Below are 20,455 nucleotides of genomic sequence, written 5' to 3'. Positions count from 1 at the left end.
GATAATGAATGAGTCCCAATTTAGTACTCAAGCCTTGGTTTTCTAACTTTGCTTTTACCAAAGGATGCTCCATTGGAGGTATCTATATATGTGTTATTCACTCAGTCATTTCTGACTCTCTGATACCATGATCTGTAGCCGGCCAGGCTCCTCTGTCCATGTTCTCCAGGCAAGAACACTGGATTAAGTTGCCATTCCCTTCTTCAGGGTATCGTGCTGACCCAGGGCCAGGTCTTCCACATTGCAGGCAGATTCTTTACCGTCCCACACCAGGGGACACAATTGGAGGAAATTAAAACTAATTCAGATAATTCTAAAATTATTACTTTGCTGTACTTTGCTGTCTCTCTTTCTCTCTCTTTTTAATGTTTCTTGCATATAAGCTCCTATGTAGAGGTCACTATATGAAGAAGGGGTGAATATCAGAGCAGCATCAGGGCATTCTTAGGTTCTGGATTAGTACAGTCATAGTAATATCAATACTGTGCATATTCTAGTGGAATACTAGAGGAAGTTCCTCTGGCTTTTGAGATAACAGTTTTCTTGGATTTGCTTGTATTCCTCAGATTTCTCAGACTTCTGTTAGTCTGCTCTTGCTTTTATGTAAAGCCAGGTCCCAACATTAGAATTTTTATCTCAGTTGATTCTTTGGTTCATGTCCATTTCCACGATTTTAGCTATTTCTCTAAGCTACTGATGCTTGAGTCTCTTTCTTCAGCTTTCTTCTTCCAAGCTCAGTACCTTCTTTTTAAAATGCATACAAGATGGTTTAAATGTAAACCAGGCAGATGTTCAGCAGATAGCTCTTTTTTTTTTTTAAATTGACATGTAGTTGATTTACAGTGTTGTGTTAGAATATCTACTTTTTGAGAAACACTTTGTAGAGAAAAGTGAACAAGGTCTTTGACTTTAGAATGTTCACATCCAATCCTGACATTTATATGAACCAAAACTATTTAATCTTTCTACTTCTCATATTTCTCACATGTAAATGAGAAGAATAATACCTCTTAAGAATAATATCTTAGCCTTAAAGATTTCATGAAAAAAACTATTAATATAAAATAATTTTCAGTGTGAAGTATCTCAACACTGCTGCTGCTGCTAAGTCGCTTCAGTCGTGTCCGACTCTGTGCGACCCCATAGACGGCAGCCCATCAGGTTCCCCCGTCCCTGGGATTCTCCAGGCAAGAACACTGGAGTGGGTTGCCATTTCCTTCTCCAATGCACAAAAGTGAAAAGTGAAAGTGAAGTTGCTCAGTCGTGTCCGACTCTCAGCGACCCCATGGACTGCAGCCCTCCAGGCCCTTCCATCCATGGGATTTGCCAGGCAAGAGTACTGGAGTGGGTTGCCATTTCCTTCTCCAGCTAAATAGTATAATATACATTTAAGCCCTCTTTGGATATAGTGTAGCAGTGGCAAGAGTTTGAACTTTGGTGGTGTTAGATCTGAATTTGAATCATTCTCCATTGTTTGTGAGTGTATGATATTAGGTTACTTAACCTTTTAAGTGTCATTCTTTCATTTATTAATTTTCTTTCATCCACTCACTTATTCAACATATTTAATGAGAAAATGTGCACAGATTGAAAATTCATCATGAAGAATGATACCTATGAGTTCAATAACTTCTAATTTGCCATGAGTTATGGCCGTGTCTTTCTTTTTGGCTTCCATGTCACTTCTCACCCCTTTACTCTCTGACATCCTATTGTTTATCTTTGCCAAAATTTATATTAATATTGTCAAGATTTAGGATTTGATTTTGCCCCACTTACAAGCTAAAAGCTAGCCTATTATTGTTTAGTGGATGCTAACAGGCTGGATGGCATCACGGACTCGATGGATGTGAGCCTGAGTGAACTCCGGGAGATGGTGATGGACAGGGAGGCCTGGCGTGCTGCGATTCATGTGGTCGCAAAGAGTCGGACACGACTGAGCGACTGAACTGAACTGAACAGAAAATGTGGAACATCTGGGTCAGAGACAAAGTGTTTCGCTACTAATGATACAGCAAAGAGCAGGGGCATCATCCTAATATTGGTTCTCCTTACTCCCAAGTCCCACTTCATCTCTCAGAGTCAAATACAACCCTGAGAAAAGGCCAAGTAAAGAGCAGTCAAGACATTGTCTTCTAGGCATATCTAGAGAGACATCTTGGAGTGGAAAGACCCATGAAAGAGTATCTCCCATCATAAATACATATTTTCCCACAGTTTCATTGAGATATAAATTAATATAAAGTAGATCAGGCATATTTAAAGTGTACAAATTGATATGTTTTGACATGTGTATATACTCATGAAATCATCACCACAATTTAGATAACATCAGTCACAGCTAAACATTTTCTCTGTGCCCCTTGGTAATTTCTACCTCTCTTCTCACTCCAGCTGCCATTTTCCCCAGGCAACCACTCATCTGCTTTTGTACTGTATAATAGTTTTCATTTTCTATAATTTTATATAAATGGAATCATACAGTATGTACACCTTTGGGAAGTTTGGCTTCTTTCACTCAGTGTAATGAATTTGAGATTCATATATGATTTTGTATCAGTAATTTTTTCCTTTTTATTGATGGGTTTTCTATTTTATGGCTATACTACAATTTATTAGCTTCCTTGTAATTTTTGCAGTTGTACAAATATAGGCTTACAAAATTGTACAATATTTGTAATTGTACAAATATAGGCTTCACTGGTGGCTCAGCTGGTAAAAAATCCACCTGCAATGTGGGAGACCTGGGTTCGATCCCTGGGTTGGGAAGATCCCCTGAAGAAGGGAATGGCTACCCACTCCAGTATTCTGGCTTGGAGAATTTGATGGACTGTATAGTCCATGGGGTCTCAAAGAGTCAGACTCACCAACTTTCACTTTCACAATTTATTTGATCACTTAATAATTGTTGATGGGCCTTTGGGTTGTTTCCAGGTTTGGGGTATTACAAATAAGGCTGTCATGAGAATTTATATATACTGATGTTTTAACTATTGAACTTTAAGAACCTTTAATATGGTATGTCTGTCAATATTAAGAACCTTTAATATGTCAACTTTAATATGTCAACTTTAAGAATCTTTACTATGGTATGTATGTCAATTTAATAAAGTTATATAGTTGTCTCGGACACAACTCAGACTGAACAACAGCAGTCAGTTAGATTAGCAAGATTGTAAGATAGGAAGTAAATATGAAAAAATCAATTGTTCTCCAATTTAAGAGTAATGAATAACTGGAAACTAAAACTTAAAAATTACCATTTATAATAATATAAAAAATATAAAAATTTGACAAAAGTTATGTAAGATCTTTGCACTGGTAACTATATAACATTACTAAGGAGGGTACAGCAATATTTACAGACTTACCACATTAAAGTTGTGTCAGACTCATTTTGAACCCATGGCCTGTAGCACAGCAGGCTCCCTTGTCCTTCACTGTCTCCCAGAGTTTGCTCAAATTCATATCCATTGAGTCAGTGATGATATCTGTCTCATCCTCTACCATCCCCTTATCCTTTTGCCTTCAATCTTTCCCAGCATCAGGCCTTTTCCAAGGAGTCAGTTCTTCGCATAAGGTGGCCAAATATTGGAGCTTCAGCAACAGCCCTTCCAATGAATATTCAGGGTTGATTTCCTTTAAGATTGGCGACTTTAATCTCCTGCAGTCGAAGGGACTCTCAAGAGTCTTTTCCAGCACCACAATTCTAAAACATCAATTCTTCGGTGTGGATATAATGTTCAGTTCAGCTGAGTCACTCAGTCATGTCCGACTCTTTGTGACCCCATGAATTGCAGCACGCCAGGCTTCCCTGTCCATCACCAACTCCCAGAGTTCACACAGACTCACGTCCATCGAGTCAGTGATGCCATCCAGCCATCTCATCCTCTGCCCCCTGTCGTCCCCTTCTTCTGCCCCCAATCCCTCCCAGCATCAGAGCTTTTTCCAAAGAGTCAACTCTTCGCATGAGGTGGCCAAAGTACTGGAGTTTCAGCTTTAGCATCATTCCTTCCAAAGAAATCCCAGGGCTGATCTCCTTTAGAATGGACTGGTTGGATCTCCTTGCAGTCCAAGGGACTCTCAAGAGTCCTCTCTAACACCACAGTTCAAAGGCATCAATTCTTTGGTGCTCAGCTTTCTTCACAGTCCAACTCTCACATCCATACATGACCACTGGAAAAACCATAGCCTTGTCTAGATGGACCTTTTCTGGCAAAATAATGTCTGCTTTTGAATATGCTATCTAGGTTGGTCATAACTTTCCTTCCAAGGAGTAAGCGTCTTAATTTCATAGCTGCAGTCACCATCTGCAGTGATTTTGGAGCCCAAAAAAATAAAGTCTGACACTGTTTCCACTGTTTCTCCATCTATTTCCCATGAAGTGATGGGACCAGATGCCATGATCTTCGTTTTCTGAATGTTGAGCTTTAAGCCAACTTTTTCACTCTCCTCTTTCACTTTCATCAAGAGGCTCTTTAGTTCCTCTTCACTTTCTGCCATAAGGGTGGTGTCATCTGCATATCTGAGGTTATTGATATTTCTCCTGGCAATCTTGATTCCAGCTTGTGTTTCTTCCAGTCCAGCGTTTCTCATGATGTACTCTGCATAGAAGTTAAATAAGCAGGGTGACAATATACAGCCTTGATATACTCCTTTTCCTATTTGGAACCAGTCTGTTGTTCCATGTCCAGTTCTAACTGTTGCTTCCTGGCCTGCATATAGGTTTCTCAAGAGGCAGGTCAGGTGGTCTGGTATTCCCATCTCTGTCAGAATTTTCCACAGTTTATTGTGATCCACACAGTCAAAGGCTTTGGCATAGTCAATAAAGCAGAAAGAGATGTTTTTCTGGAACTCTCTAGCTTTTTCCATGATCCAACGGATGTTGGCAATTTGATCTCTGGTTCCTCTGCCTTTTTTAAAATCAGCTTGAACATCAGGAAGTTCACGGTTCACGTACTGCTGAAGCCTGGCTTGGAGAATTTTGAGAATTACATGGTCAACAGCGAAATCAGATTGACTATATTCTTTGCAGCCAAAGAAGGAGAAGCTCTATACAGTGAACAAAAACAAGACCAGGAGGTGACTGTGGCTCAGATCATGAACTCCTTATTGCCAAAATCAGACTTAAATTGAAGAAAATAGGGAAAACCATTAGACCATTCAGGTATGACCTAAATCAAATCCCTTATGATTATACAGTGGAAGTGAGAAATAGATTTAAGGGACTAGATCATAGAGTGCCTGATGAACTATGGATGGAGGTTCCTGACATTGTACAGGAGACAGGGATCAAGACCATTCCCATGGAAAAGTAATGCAAAAAAGCAAAATGGCTGTCTGAGGAGGCCTTACAAATAGCTGTGAAAAGAAGAGTAAAAAGCAAAGGCGAAAACGAAAGATATAAGCATCTGAATGCAGAGTTCCAAAGAATAGCAAGAAGAGATAAGAAAGCCTTCCTCAGCAATCAGTGCAAAGAAATAGAGGCAAACAACAGAAAGGGAAAGACTAGAGATCTCTTCAAGAAAATTAGAGATACCAAGGGAACATTTCATGCAAAGATGGGCTCGATAAAGACAGAAATGGTCTGGACCTAACAGAAGCAGAAGCTATTAAGAAGAGGTGGCAGGAATACACAGAAGAACTGTACAAAAAAGATCTTCACGACCCAGATAATGACGATGGTGTAATCACTCCCCTAGAGCCAGACATCTGGAATGTGAAGTCAAGTGGGCCTTAGGAAGCATCACTATGAACAAAGCTAGTGGAGGTGATGGAATTCCAGTTGAGCTATGTCAAATCCTGAAAGATGATGCTGCACTCAGTATGCCAGCACATTTGGAAAACTCAGCAGTGGCCACAGGACTGGAAAAGGTCAGTTTTCATTCCAATCCCAAAGAAAGGCAGTGCCGAAGAATGCTCAAACCTCTGCACAATTGCACTCATCTCACACACTAGTAAAGTATAATGTTAGCTATACGTTTTTCATAGTTACCCTTTGTTAGGTTGAGGAAGTACCCTTTTGTCACTAGTTTGCTTAGAGTTTTTTGTTTTTTTTTTTTAATCAGAAATGGGGTATTGCAATTGTCAAACAGTTTTTCTGTATTCATGAAAGTGATTATATGGCTTTTCCAATGTAGTCTTTTAATATTATGAATTACAATGATGTCTTTTAGAGTATTATACCACCATTGCACTCTGTTTCTGGGATTAAACTCACATGATGTATTTCTACAGAAATTCTGTTAAGAATTTTTGCATCTATGTTACATGAGGGATATTGGTTTGAGTATTTTTTAACTGAATGATTTTGCCTGGTTTTGATATGAGAGTGATGCTGACCTCACAGAATAAGCTTAGAGTTATTTTTTCTTCAGATTTCTTGAAAGCTTGTGTAGAGTCAGTATTATTTTTTCTCATATTTTTGGTAGAATTCACAGGGAAGCTGTCTTTGGAGTTTTCTTTGTGGGAAAGTTTTAAATTATTAATACATATTAAATAGCTAATAGATACTGGGATATTCAGATGATATGTTTCTTCTTGAGTGAGCTTTAGTAGTTTGGGTCTTTCAAAGAGTATGTTCATTTGTCTCATTGGTTGAATTCAGTGGCATGAAGTTGTTTTTACTATTCCCTGAATATCCTGTTTTAATTTCTATAGAATTTGAACAATATTCCCTGCTCATTCCTGATAATGGTAATTATCAAGATAATTATCTGATAATGGTAAGAGAAGATAATTCTGTTTTCTTTTCCTGATCATTCTGACTAGAGGTTTGTCAATTTTATTTTCTTCTCAAAGAACCAGCAGTTAAATTGATTTTTAAAATATTTTTTATTTTGTATTTCAGTAATTTCTGTGCTTTAAAGGGTTTTTTCCCTGCTATTTTTAGTTTAACTTGATCTTTTTCTTATTTCTTAAAGTAGAAGTTGAGATCATTGATTTTTGAGACCTTAAGTGTCTTAGTTAGTTTCCAGATATTAAAGAATTTTTTTTCAGAGATCTTTCTGTTGTTGATCTCTAATCATTCCAGTGTTATCAGGAAACATACTTTGTGTGACTTAAATTTCTTAGTTTTTTTAATGGAGAATATGGTCTATCTTGGTCAATGTTCTGTGTACATTTGGAAAGAATATGTATTCTGTTATTTACTGGCTTGTCCTATCAATGTCAATTAGATCAAATTGATTAATAACGTTGTTCGGCTGTCTGAAACATTACTGATTTTCTGTCTATTCTTTATACCAATTGTTAAGAGATGGATATTGTCCATAATTTCCTGTTTGTGTATTTCATACTTTTTTGCATCACATAGTTTGTCGCTGTGTTATTAGTACATAAACATTTAGAATTGTTGCTGCTGCTGCTGCTAAGTCGCTTCAGTCATGTCCGACTCTGTGCAACCCCAGAGACAGCAGCCCACAAGGCTCCCCCGTCCCTGGGATTCTCCAGGCAAGAACACTGGAGTGGGTTGCCATTTCCTTCTCCAATGCATGAAAGTGAAAAGTCAAAGTCAAGTCGCTCAGTCGTGTCCGACTCCTAGCGACACCATAGACTGCAGCCTACCAGGCTCCTCCATCCATGGGATTTTCCAGGCAAGAGTACTGGAGTGAGGTGCCATTGCCTTCTCCGTTAGAATTGTTATGTCCTATTAAAATAGTCTGCTTTTCCCTTGATTATTGGTATCATGATATCTTTTTCCACCCTTTTACTTTCCTTTATGTGTGTATTTAAGTGGGCCTCCTTATAGATAGAATATAGTATAATTGGGTTTTTCTCTTTATTCAGTGTGACACTTTTTTAGAGGCATGGTTGCACCATGTATATTTAACATGTGACATGCGAGATCTTCAGTTCAGTTTAGTCGCTCAGTCATGTCCAACTCTTTACGACCCCATGAATTGCAGCACGCCAGGCTTCCCTGTCCATCACCAACTCCCGGAGTTCACTCAGACTCACGTCCATCGAGTCTGTGATGCCATCTAGCCATCTCATCCTCAGCCGTTCCCTTCTCCTCCTGCCCCCAATCCCTCTCAGCATCAGAGTCTTTTCCAATGAGTCAAGTCTTCACATGAAGTGGCCAAAGTACTGGAGCTTCAGCTTTAGCATCATTCCTTTCGAAGAAATCCCAGGGTTGATCTCCTTCAGAATGGACTGGGTGGATCTCCTTGCAGTCCAAGGGACCCTCAAGAGTCTTCTACAACACCACAGTTCAGAAGCATCAATTCTTCGGCGCTCAGCCTTCTTCACAGTCCAACTCTCACATCCATACATGACTACTGGAAAAACCATAGCCTTGACTAGATGGACCTTAGTCGGCAAAGTAATGTCCCTGCTTTTGAATATGCTATCTAGGTTGGTCATAACTTTTCTTCCAAGGAGTAAGTTTCTTTTAATTTCATGGCTGCAGTCACCATCTGCAGTGGTTTTGGAGCCCAAAAAAATAAAGTCTGACAGTGCTTCCACTGTTTGTCCATCTATTTCCCATGGAGTGATGGGACCGGATGCCATGATCTTCGTTTTCTGAATGTTGAGCTTTAAGCCAACTTTTTCACTCTCCTCTTTCACTTTCATCAAGAGGCTTTTTAGTTCCTCTTCACTTTCTGTCATAAGGTGGTGTCATCTGCATATCTGAGGTTATTGATATTTCTCCTGGCAATCTTGATTCCAGCTTGTGTTTCTTCCAGTCCAGCATTTCTCATGATGTACTCTGCATAGAAGTTAAGTAAGCAGGGGGACAATATACAGCCTTGACATACTCCTTTTCCTATTTGGAACCAGTCTATTGTTCCATGTCCAGTTCTAACTGTTGCTTCCTGGCCTGCATACAGATTTCTCAAGAGGCAGTTTAGGTGGTCTGGTATTCTTATCTCTTTCAGAATTTCCCACAGTTTATTGTGATCCACACAGTCAAAGGCTTTGGCATAGTCAATAAAGCAGAAAGAGATGTTTTTCTGGAACTCTCTAGCTTTTTCCATGATCCAGCGGATGTTGGCAATTTGATCTCTGGTTCCTCTGCCTTTTCTAAAACCAGCTTGAACATCAGGAAGTTCATGGTTCACGTATTGCTGAAGCCTGGCTTGGAGAATTTTGAGCATTACTTTACTAGCGTGTGAGATGAGTGCAATTGTGCGGTAGTTTGAGCATTCTTTGGCATTGCCTTTCTTTGGGATTTGAATGAAAACTGACCTTTTCCAGTCCTGTGGCCACTGCTGAGTTTTCCAAACTTGCTGGCATATTGAGTGCAGCACTTTCACAGCATCATCTTTCAGGATTTGAAATAGCTCAACTGGAATTCCATCACCTCCACTAGCTTTCTTCGTAGTGATGCTTTCTAAGACCCACTTGATTTCACATTCCAGGATGTCTGGCTCTAGATGAATGATTTCCCCCCCAGCAGAAGTGCAGAGTCTTAACCACTGGACCACCAAGGAAGTTCTATTGATACTATTTCTGCTATTTGTTTTCTAATTGCCTAATCTGTCTGTTAATGGCATTCCTTTTCTCTCTCTTTTTGTTGAATAATTGAGCATTTAAGGTATATTTTATCTTCTTTACTGACATGTTGCCGTTGTAACATATTGTCCCTCAGTATCCATGGGATATCTGTTCCAGGAGCCTCCATATATACCAAAATACATGAATGCTCAAGCCTTTTGCATCAAGTGGTATGATATAATGAATACAGTTGGCTGTCCGTGTCCTTGGGCTTCCCTCTGGCCCAGATGGTAAAGAGGTTGCCTGCAGTGTGGGAGACCTGGGTTCGATCCCTGGGTTGGGAAGATCCCCTGGAGAAGGGAAAGGCTACCCACTTCAGTATTCTGGCCTGGAGAATTCCATGGACTGTATAGACCATGGGATCGCAAAGAGGTGGACACAGCTGAATGACTTTGACTAACGTCCATGTCTTTGGATGTAAATATGGAGGGCTGACTGTATGTTTTTTGAAAAAAAAAAAATCCACATATAAGTGAACCCACACAGTTCAAACCTATGTTTGAGAGTCAGCTGTACTTTCTTTTGCTTTGTTTAGTGATTCAGTTCAGTCTCTCAGCTGTGCCCGACTCTGCGACCTCATGGACTACAGCATGCCAGGCTTCCCTGTCCATCACCATTTCCCGGAGCCTAATCAAACTCATGTGCATCGAGTCAGTGATGCCATCCAACCATCTCATCCTCTGTCATCTGCTTCTCCTCCTGCCTTCAGTCTTTCCCAGTATCAGGGTCTTTTCCAATGAGTCAGTTCTTTGCATCAGGTGGCCAAAGTATTGGAGTTTCAGCTTCAGCATCAGTCCTTCCAGTGATTATTTAGAACTGATTTTCTTCAGGATTGACTGGTTTGATCTTGCAGTTCAAGGGACTCTCAAGAGTCTTCTCCAACGCCTCAGTTCAAAAGCATCAGTTCTTTGGTGCTCTAGAGGATGAGATGGCTGGCTGGCATCACTGAATCGATGGAATGAGTTTGCGTAAACTCTGGGAGTTGGTCACGGACAGGGAGGCCCGGCGTGCTGCGATTCATGGGGTTGCAAAGAGTCAGACATGACTGAGTGACTGAACTGAACTGGACTAGCTTTCTTTGTAGTACAGTTCTCACATCCATACATGACTACTGCAAAACCATAGCTTTGACTAGATGGAAAGTGATTACTTTATGGTTTATAGTGTAAATCTCTACAGTGTGTACTCAGATCTAACATCACTTCCTGTATGGTATAAGAAAGGTACAATAGTGTTCTTCTGTTTTTCTTTTTTAGGATTTATCATTGTCTTAAAATTTTACTTTGACATAATGTTATAAACTCACAGTTGGAGAAGGAAATGGCAACCCACTGCAGTGTTCTTGCCTGGAGAATCCCAGGGACGGCGGAGGCTGGTAGGCTGCAGTCCATGGGGTCGCTAGGAGTCGGACACGACTGAGACATGTCACTTTCACTTTTCACTTTCATGCATTGGAGAAGGAAATGGCAACCCACTCCAGTGTTCTTGCCTGGAGAATCCCAGGGACGGGAAGCCTGGTGGGCTGCCGTCTATGGGGTCACACAGAGTCGGACACGACAGAAACAACTTAGCAGCAGCAGCAGCAGCATAAACTCACAATACATTATTGTTTTTGACTTAACCAGTCAATTATCTTTAAAAGAGATTTTAAAAATAAAGAAAAAAGAGTTTTGTAATTTCTGATGTTCTCTATTCCTTTGTGTAAATTAAGATTTCCATCTAATACTGTTTTCTTCTGCCTGAAGATTTACTTTGACATTTCTTATGGTGAAAGTCTGCCAGCAATGAATTCTTTCAGCTGTTATATGTCTGATGAAGTCTTTACTTCCCTTTTTTGAAACTGAGTATAGAAATTTAGGTTGACATTGTCTTCCTTTCAATGTTTTAAAAATGTGCCTTTGTCATCCAGTTTGTACTGCTTCCTGGGAGAAAGTCAACTGTCATTCTTACCTCTCCTCTGTAAATTGCATGATCTGTTTTCTCTGATTATTTTTAATATTTTCTCTTCATCCCTGGTTTTAAACAATTACGATATCCTTTAGTGTAGTTTTTGTTTTACGTTTTGTTGTTTGTTTACATCATGGTCTGTGAGTTTGTTGTGCTCCTAGAAAAATTTTAACTGCTTAGTTCTTCAAGTATATTTTTCTCTCCCCTTTTCTCCATTCTCTTTCAGGGACCTCAGTTTTACATAGACCAAGTGAAGTTGTCCCACAACTCACTTAAGCTTTTTTGGTTTTGGAGGGTTTTTATCCCCCAGTTTTGTTTTGTTTTGTTTCATTTCTGTTTTTCATTTTGTAAAGTCTGTTGTTGTGTCTTCAGGTTCACTTCTGCAGTGTTGAATCTGTTAATTCCACTCAAAGTGTTTTTCATCTTACATTTTATAGTTTTCATCTCTGGAAGTTTTGCTGCTTCTTGAGCATATGAATTATATTTTTAACTGTTTTAGTCTTTGTCCACACATTCTATCATATGTCATTTCTAAGTCTCTTCTATTGATTTTTCTATCTAGAGTTGTATTTCCTGCTTTTTTGCATATCTAATAATTTTTTTTTTTTTTGCATTTCTAGTTTTTTGTTTTTTGTTTTTTGTTTTTTTTTAGTGTATGTTAGACATTATGAATTTTACCTTTTTCGGTGCTGAATTATCTTGAATTCCTTTAAATATTCTTGAGCTTTTTCAAGGACACAGTTAAATTACTTGAAAACAAGTTTATTTTTTTCAAGGCTTACTTTTAAGCTTTGCTAGGTAAGACCAGAGAAGACTCAATTTTGAGGCTACTTCCCCCCCAGTACTGATGTATTACTCTTTTCTGTTTTATCCAGCGCTCTCTGTATTAAAAGGTTTTCCATTTGGCTGAAGAGGAACACAAACTATCTTGGCCCTGTTTAAACAGTGATTGTTTCACTTGGACTTTTCATCTGGTTCTTTCCCTAGCTTGAGGTTGTTTCCTCCCCTAATCTCTGTGCATCTGCTCACAAATTCTAGACTTGAATTCACACCCTGTTCTCTTCAATTTGAGAAGACCGCCAAGCTCTTTTTGAGTTTACCTTCCTGCTCTACCTTCTGGAAACTCTGGGCAGTGACTAGGGCAGTCATAAAGCTCACCTCAGTTGTTTTTCTTCTCTGAGATTTTTGTCCTGAGTTGCCTATTGTCCAGTGTCTGAATTGTTTCATTTATATTGTCCATTTTTCAGTTCTTTAAGGCAGGAAGAGAATAAATCTGTTCCCCCTTATTTAACTAAGGCCAGAAATGGAAGTTTTATGTATGTACCATGTATCTCTTATCTGTCATTCTTTTTCATGCTTTTCTTTTTCTAGCATAGAATGCTTTTCCTTCTTTGATTAATTTTTAACTCAAGTCTTCAGATTTCAATTTGGATGAACCTCATTTGTGAAACTTTCCATGGCCTGCACTGATAGAGATAATCACTTCCTATTCTTTCAGGTTCCCTTAGTTTCTGGTACTTCTGTATGTAGTACTTGGGAGAAGGCAATGGCACCCCACTCCAGTACTCTTGCCTGGCAAATCCCATGGACGGAGGAGTGTCGTAGGCTGCAGTCCATGGGGTCGAGGCAGACACAACTGAGCAACTTCACTTTTCACTTTTCACTTTCATGCATTGGAGAAGGAAATGGAAACCCACTCCAGTGTTCTTGCCTGGAGAATCCCAAGGACGGTGGAGCCTGGTGGGCTGCCATCTATGGGATTGCACAGATTCGGACACAACTGAAGCGACTTAGCAGCAGCAGCAGTACTTAATAGTGGATTATTTGATTATTCCTCTCTCCCAGTAACGTCACAGGCATCCTGCTAGGTATTTTATTTATTTTATCTTATTTAATTTAATCCTCACATTACCTCATGATGTTGTTGCTATTGTGATCCCCACACAGTGCCAGTGCTTGGCTTGAAATAGATATTTTAATAAATGTATGAATGCCTGAAGGTAACTGAAGTACATCCAAAGGAAAGTGATTAAAGTGTTGATGGGGACTCAAAATGATGTCATGTTTAGAATTGTTTAAGGAACTGGAGATGTTTAGCCTGGAGAAAGAAGACTCTGGAACCTGAATACCATCTTTAAATGTTTGGAGGGCTGTCACATTGAAGAGGGATTAGCTATGACCCCAGGGAAGTAAAATTAGGACTAGTGGTGAAAACTACAGAGAGATATAGTACCTTTGTAAGGAGAATCTTTAATAAATAGGGCTCTCTAAAAGTCGAGTAGATAGCCTTGGAAATTTCTTTCTTTCTGATACAGTTACTGATATATGCATGTCTGCTTAATACAGTCAGGTCTAGTATAACAGTGGTGGCCTTGAAGTTACACTCTCAGCTCTTTAATTTAAGTGTTAACTGCAGAGTACCTGACATTAACAAACACGGAGTAGGCACTTACTTAGTATACTCTTCCCCTTGGTAGCCAAACATTGAAAAGGCAGGTAATTTAGTTACCTGTTGAGAATTTGAAATTTTATGATTCTTTGAACAACTTTAGCTCATATATTTTAATTCTTTTCCTTTGTCTGGATGTTATGTGTTGTTTGTAACCATGTTTTTGTCTTGGCTATTCATTATTTGCCTGCTGTGGCTGCTGCTGCTGCTAAGTCGATTCAGTCGTGTCCGACTCTGTGTGACCCCATAGACAGCAGCCCACCAGGCTCCCCCGTCCCTGGGATTCTCCAGGCAAGAACACTGGAGTGGGTTGCCATTTCCTTCTCCAATGCATGAAAGTGAGAAGTGAAAGTGACATGTCTCAGTCGTGTCCGATTCCTAGCGACCCCATGGACTGCAGCCTACCAGGCTCCTCCATCCATGGGATTTGCCAGGCGAGAGTACTGGAGTGGGTTGCCATTGCCTTCTCCCATTATTTGCCTAAGTAATCTTAAAAATAATTGATGAAGACAAGTGTGAAAAACATTTTTTTTTAATGCAGTTCTTTGACTGTGAACACAAAAAAAGAATTCATGCTCTCTGCTTAGTAGAGCATAAAAGTGTTGTTCTTGTTGCTAGTTCATTTCTTTCATTAATTTAGCAGATAGGTTTTGTTTGTCTGTTATGTGCCAGGCCCTGTTAGTCACTGGGGATGCAGTAGCAAATAAGGTAGGCTCTGTCCTAAGGAATCTACGATCTCCTAGGAAAAATAGGCAAATAAATAGTGAAAATACACTTTGATAATTGTTATAATAAATTGAATGTGTAGTGTTACGATGCACAGAAAGATGATCCAACACTGTCTTAAAGAAACTTAGGGGCATCAGGGGAAGCATCACGGGGAAAGTAACATGCAGTTTGAGACCTGAGGACAAGGAGTTATTCAGGCATATTGGGGAAGAGTAATATTCCAGAAAAGTATCTTAGCAGCCGAAGAGAGTATACCATGTTTGGAGAACTGAAAGCCTTTAGCACACCTGGAACATGGAGTGTGATGGTAGAGTGACAAAAATGAGACTGGAGAGCTGAGCAGAGATTAGATTATGAACAACTTTGTGATTAATGGAGTCTTGACTTTATCATAAGGGAAATACAAAACCAACCAGAGTTTTTAAAGCAGGGAAATGATTTGACTGGATTTGTATTCAAAAGTTGAAATTCATGCCGTCTTTTTTAGTTGGAAGTTGATAGATAATACTTAAAACTGAAAAATCAAGAAATAAAGTACAGACATGTTTATTGAGAAATACAGGGGGTAAATATTAGAAGAAATAACTGAAAGAATTGAGGATGGCTGTTCTTAGGGCTTGGGAATTGGCTTATGGAAGAGTTAGGCCAGGAACTGATTTTTTTCCCTCCCTGTAAGACTTGTAGAATGATTTGCCCTTCTTAATCTACATTCAGTGTATCATAGTGGTTAAGAATATGGATACTAAGGCCAGACTGCCTGGGTTGAATCTGGCTTCCACTATTTATCAGTTGCTTAATTTCTCTGTGCTTAGGTTTTCCTCTCTGTAAAAATGGGAATAATAATAGAATTTCTGTAGTTTTGTGAGGACTAATGAGTTAATACAAATAAAACTGTGGTGCGTAATAAACGCTGAGTGTTAGCTGTTATTCTCACTCGTTAGCATGTTCAGGTACTGATACATAAGGAGAATAGACAAATTTGCAATCATAGTGGGCCATTTTTTAAATGTTACTTTTAGTAATCAAGAAAACAGGCAAACAAAGTCTGAACAAGTATAGATTTCATCAACATGATTATTAAGATTACTCTAATGCACATGTAAGGAATATTGTATGTTAACAACTGTAGAGTACATATTCCTTTCAAGAATGGAACATTTGTAAAATTGACCAAAGAAATTCTCAAATATTAAAGTGTGAAATTATGTAGATTGTGATGTCTATTCACAATGCATTTAAACTAGAAGTTAACACAAAAGATAATTGTAAAATTCCTCATAAAATTAGAAATTTAAAAATACACTTCAGGTGAATCCATAAGTCAGAAAAAGAATCATAATTAAAATTAAGAATAATCATTTAAAGTACTATGGATCAAAATTTGGTATACTTTTTAAAATCATTTAAAGTTTTACATGTGTATTTTAGAAAAGAATATCTAAAAGCTAAAGGAGTTTTTATTTCAAGAAACTCAAGGAAAAAGAGAAGTAGAATTATTAGAATAGGGAACATTTCAAAAGCCAAGTGCACAGGCAGCAGCCAGGGGCTAGCCCCAAAAGCAGGCTAAAGATCAGGCCTGCTGTGTTAACTTTTTTCAGCACATTGAGTTCAGTTCAGTCGCTCAGTTGTGTCGACTCTTTGCAACCCCATGGAATGCAGCACTCCGGGTTTCCCTGTCCATCACCAACTTCCGGAGCTTACTCAAACGCATATACGTTCAGTCGGTGATGCTATCCAGCCATCGCATCCTCTGCCCTTCTCTTTGCCTCCTGCCTTCAATCTTTCACAGAATCAGGGTCTTTTCAAATGGGTCAGTTTTTCACAGCAGATGGCCAGAGTATTGGAGTTTCAGCTTCAGCATCAGTCCTTCCAATGAATACGCAGGACTGATTTCCTGTAGGATGGACTGGTTGGATCTTTCTATCCGAGAGACTCTTAAGAAAGTCTTCTCCAGCACCACAATTCAAAAGCATCAATTCTTTGGCACTCAGTTTTCTTCATAGTCCAACTCTCACATCCCTACATGACTATTGAAAAAACCATGCCTTTGACTACATGGACCTTTGTTGGCAATGTAATGTCTCTGCTTTTCAATTTGCTGTCTGTGTTGGTCATAGCTTTCTTCCAAGAAACAAATGTCTTTTAATTTCATGGCTGCAGTCACCATCTGCAGTGACTTTGCAGCCCAGAAAAGTAGTCTCTCACTGTTTCCATTGTTTTCCCATCTATTTGCCATAGAGTGATAAGACCAGATGCCATGATGTTAGTTTTCTGAATGTTAAGTTTTGAGCCAACTTTTTCCACTCTCCTCTTTCACTTTCATCAAGAGACTCTTTAGTTCTTTCCTTTCTGCCATAAGGGTGGTGTCATCTGCATATCTGAGGTTATTGATATTTCTCCTGGCAGTCTTGATTCCAGCTTGTGCTTCATCCAGCCCAGCATTTTTCATGATGTACTCTGCATATAAGTTAAATAAACAGGGTGACAATATACAGCCTTGATGTACTCCTTTCTTGGTTTGGAACCAGTCTGTTGTTCCGTGTCCAGTTCTAACTGTTGCTTCTTGACCTGCATACCAATTTCTCAGGCAGGTCAGGTGGTCTGGTAATCCCATCTATTGAAGAATTTTCCACAGTTTATTGTAATCCACACAGTCAAAGACTTTGGCATAGCCAGTAAAGCAGACACAAATGTTTTTCTGGAACTCTCTTGCTTTTTTGATGATCCAGCAGATGTTGGCAATTTGATCTCTGGTTCCTTTGCCTTTTCTAATCCAGTTTGAACATCTGGAAGTTCACAGTTCATGTATTGTTGAAGCCTGGCTTGGAGAATTATTTTGAGCATTACTTTGCTAGCATGTGAAATGAATGCAATTGTGAGCATTTTTGAGCATTCTTTGGCATTGCCTTTCTTTGGGATGGGAATGAAAACTGACCTTTTCCAGTCCTGTGGCCACTACTGAGTTTTCCAAATTTGTTGGCATATTGAGTGCAGCACTTTCACATTGAGTTTCACACTGAATTTTCATATTGAGTTTCAGCACACTAAGGATGTGAAAATTTGGGGACTCTGATACACTGCCAAGCAGGATGTCAACTGATACATCCACTTAGGAAATTATTCTGGTATTATCTAATAGTTAACTTTGCATTTTCTTTCATCAATATATGCTATAGAAACTACTACATGTGTACCATGAGACATATATAAGTGCACTCATAGTCTTCTTATTGGTAACCGTCCAAAACTGTAGAATTGCTAAATTATGGTATATCACAATAGAATAGTATAATACAAAGAATACAATATGAAGTGAAAATAAACAGCTACCTTGATATGAATAACTCTCATAAGTATTCAAAAATGACCCAGTTTATATAAAGTTCCAAAACAGACAAACGTTAAATATATTGTTTAGGGGTATAGAAATAAAGGCTGTAAGACACTATAATATACTTTTCTATATATACTATGTAAATGTTCAATAAATATTTCATAAATAAATGAATCAGTTTTATCTCTGAAGCAAAAATGGTGAATATCAATTTAAAAAGTCTAATAGAGAACGGACTATGATTGCCATGATGAAGGGATGGATTGGAAGTTTGGGATTAGCAGATGCAAACTATCATATACAGAATGGTTAAACACAAGTTCATATTGTAGAGCACAGGGAACAATATTCAGTATCCTGTAATAAAGCATAATGGAAAAGAATATGTAACTGAATCACTTTGCTGTATAGCAGAAACTAACATTGTAAATTAACTATACTTTAATAAAATAAATTTTTAAAAAGAAAAGTCTAGTAGATTTTATTATTCATTGTAGGGAATAAGGATAGAAATAATAATAATAGCTTGTGTTTATAAAGTTTCTTCTTACTGGACAGGTGACCCCATTTCAGGCATTTATATTGAATATCAATAGCTGAATATAGATATTAAACGAACATACCTTAAACTAGCATGTGTGTGTGTGTGTGTGTGTGTGTGTCAGAGAGAGAGAGAATTCCAAAAGAAATACTTATAACCCAAGGAATTCTGGAATTATTTATTTATACTGAACTCATCTTTCAGAATGATTCTGGTAAGAATCCATTGGCATGCTCCTGTCTTCAGAAACTAGTATAAAATAGTTTATCAATGTTCTTTGAAATAAACTCTTACTATTGACTTTGTTACTATATTTGACATTTTTTTAATTGCCAACGTGTATTTTTTGAAATTCCCATTTTGATACTAGGGGCTTCCCAGGTGGCTCATTGGTAAAGAATCTGCTTGCTAATGCCGACGAGATTCAGTCTCTGTGTCAGGAAGATCCCCTAGAAAAGGAAATGGCAAAAAAAAAAAAAAAAGAAAATGGCAACCCACTCCAGAGTCCAAAGGGTTGCAGAGAGTCAAACACAACTTAGTGACTAAATAGCAGCAGCAGTAGCATTCTGATATTAGCTTGTGGCTATTAGGATGGATGACTTAATAAAGTCCTTTGTATAATTTGTCAGCTGTTATATTTAAAATAATGTTTGAAAACTGCTCAACTTTTAAGTCATCTAAATTCCAAGGAGGGAAACAATTTTTTGCCTGATAAATCGTTTTCGTGGTAAAAGGCTTCAAGTGGAAGTGAGAAACTTAAATGCTTGTAGTGGCCACAGAGGTGATAAATGAGAGAAGAAGGATGGAAACTTTGCCAAGTCTAGAGCACATAGTCCTCCCTCACTGAACAGGGCAGCTCCTACTCAGCTCTGTAGCCATGAAGGTATATGGGTTATGGTGCCAAATCTGATTTTTCAAAATATGTCATGTATTTTGCAGTTAATTGAGGAATTTTAAATACGGTGCAAGTGATCCAAAAAAAGTCTGTGGGCAGAATCTAGCCACCAGGGTATTAGCTTGCAAATAACTGTAAAAGGATATACAATTTTGGTGAAATAATTTGTTTTTGTTGTGTTTTGCATGTAGTCGGCAGAGGTATGTTCTTGGAGACACAGCAATGCAGAAGATGGCCAAGTCTCATGTTTTCTTAAGTGGTATGGGTGGTCTTGGTTTGGAAATTGGTAAGTAGTATTTTTGTTCATAATTTTATATGATGCTTTTGAGCAACATAATTTAAATAATTTAATTCCTCTCCCATGTATTATTTTCTATAAAAGAAGTTAGATCCAAAATCTTGATCAGATTCAGTTTTTGTTTATTTATTTTTTTGGCAAGACTATTTCACGTTCTTGCATGAGAAACCAGTTATGACTCTCTTGCTTCTCTTTTGATGTTGTTAATAGCTGTTAATGATCTTTCTCTGTATCGATTAATTCATTATGGTAGAGAGCACACATATATTCATAACAGCATGTCTGGAAGTATACACTGGAATTTTAAGAGTGATTATCTCAGTGTGGTTTGATTATGGAAATAAAATTTTATTTTTATTCCTTTTTGTTCATCTCTATTTTCTAAGAAACTGATATTTTTAAAGTAGTAAAACAGTTAAAATTACTCAGTCAGAGATATGAACAGATTCCATGAAGACATATCTAATATACCATTCCTAATATTAAGCTATTCCTTTTTTTCCCCCCTTTATAGCAAAGAATCTTGTCCTTGCAGGGATTAAGGTAAGTGGGTAAATGTTCTTCATAAGAAGAATTGCTTGTTATGAACTCTTCTTTTTTTTCCCCTCATTGGTAGTGATAATATTATTTACACTTTGGCTTAATTATTGCTTCTTCATTTAGTAGAAAAATTGTCTTAATTCTCTATTTTCCTTTTTTAATAATACTTTTTATTATAGAAAATTTCAAAATTATACTAAAAAAAAAGAGAATAGTTTTAGCTA

General features: G+C 38.2%; 1 protein-coding gene across 1 annotated transcript in view; it reads left to right on the top strand.

Moving 5' to 3' along the window:
- UBA6 (ubiquitin like modifier activating enzyme 6) overlaps positions 1-20,455 on the top strand; it is a 90,071-nt gene that overhangs the window by 6,446 nt on the left and 63,170 nt on the right. The window contains exons 3-4 of the mRNA XM_040238290.1: positions 19,585-19,679; positions 20,206-20,234. Coding sequence (XP_040094224.1) covers positions 19,585-19,679; positions 20,206-20,234 — 124 coding nt within the window. The remainder of the gene's footprint in view (positions 1-19,584; positions 19,680-20,205; positions 20,235-20,455) is intronic.

This window comes from Oryx dammah, unplaced genomic scaffold, assembly GCF_014754425.2.
Source record: "Oryx dammah isolate SB20612 unplaced genomic scaffold, SCBI_Odam_1.1 HiC_scaffold_3, whole genome shotgun sequence".
Classification (NCBI taxonomy): domain Eukaryota; kingdom Metazoa; phylum Chordata; class Mammalia; order Artiodactyla; family Bovidae; genus Oryx; species Oryx dammah.
The sequence above is the reverse complement of the archived record's forward strand: the minus strand, read 5'-3'. Positions and strand labels throughout refer to the sequence as shown.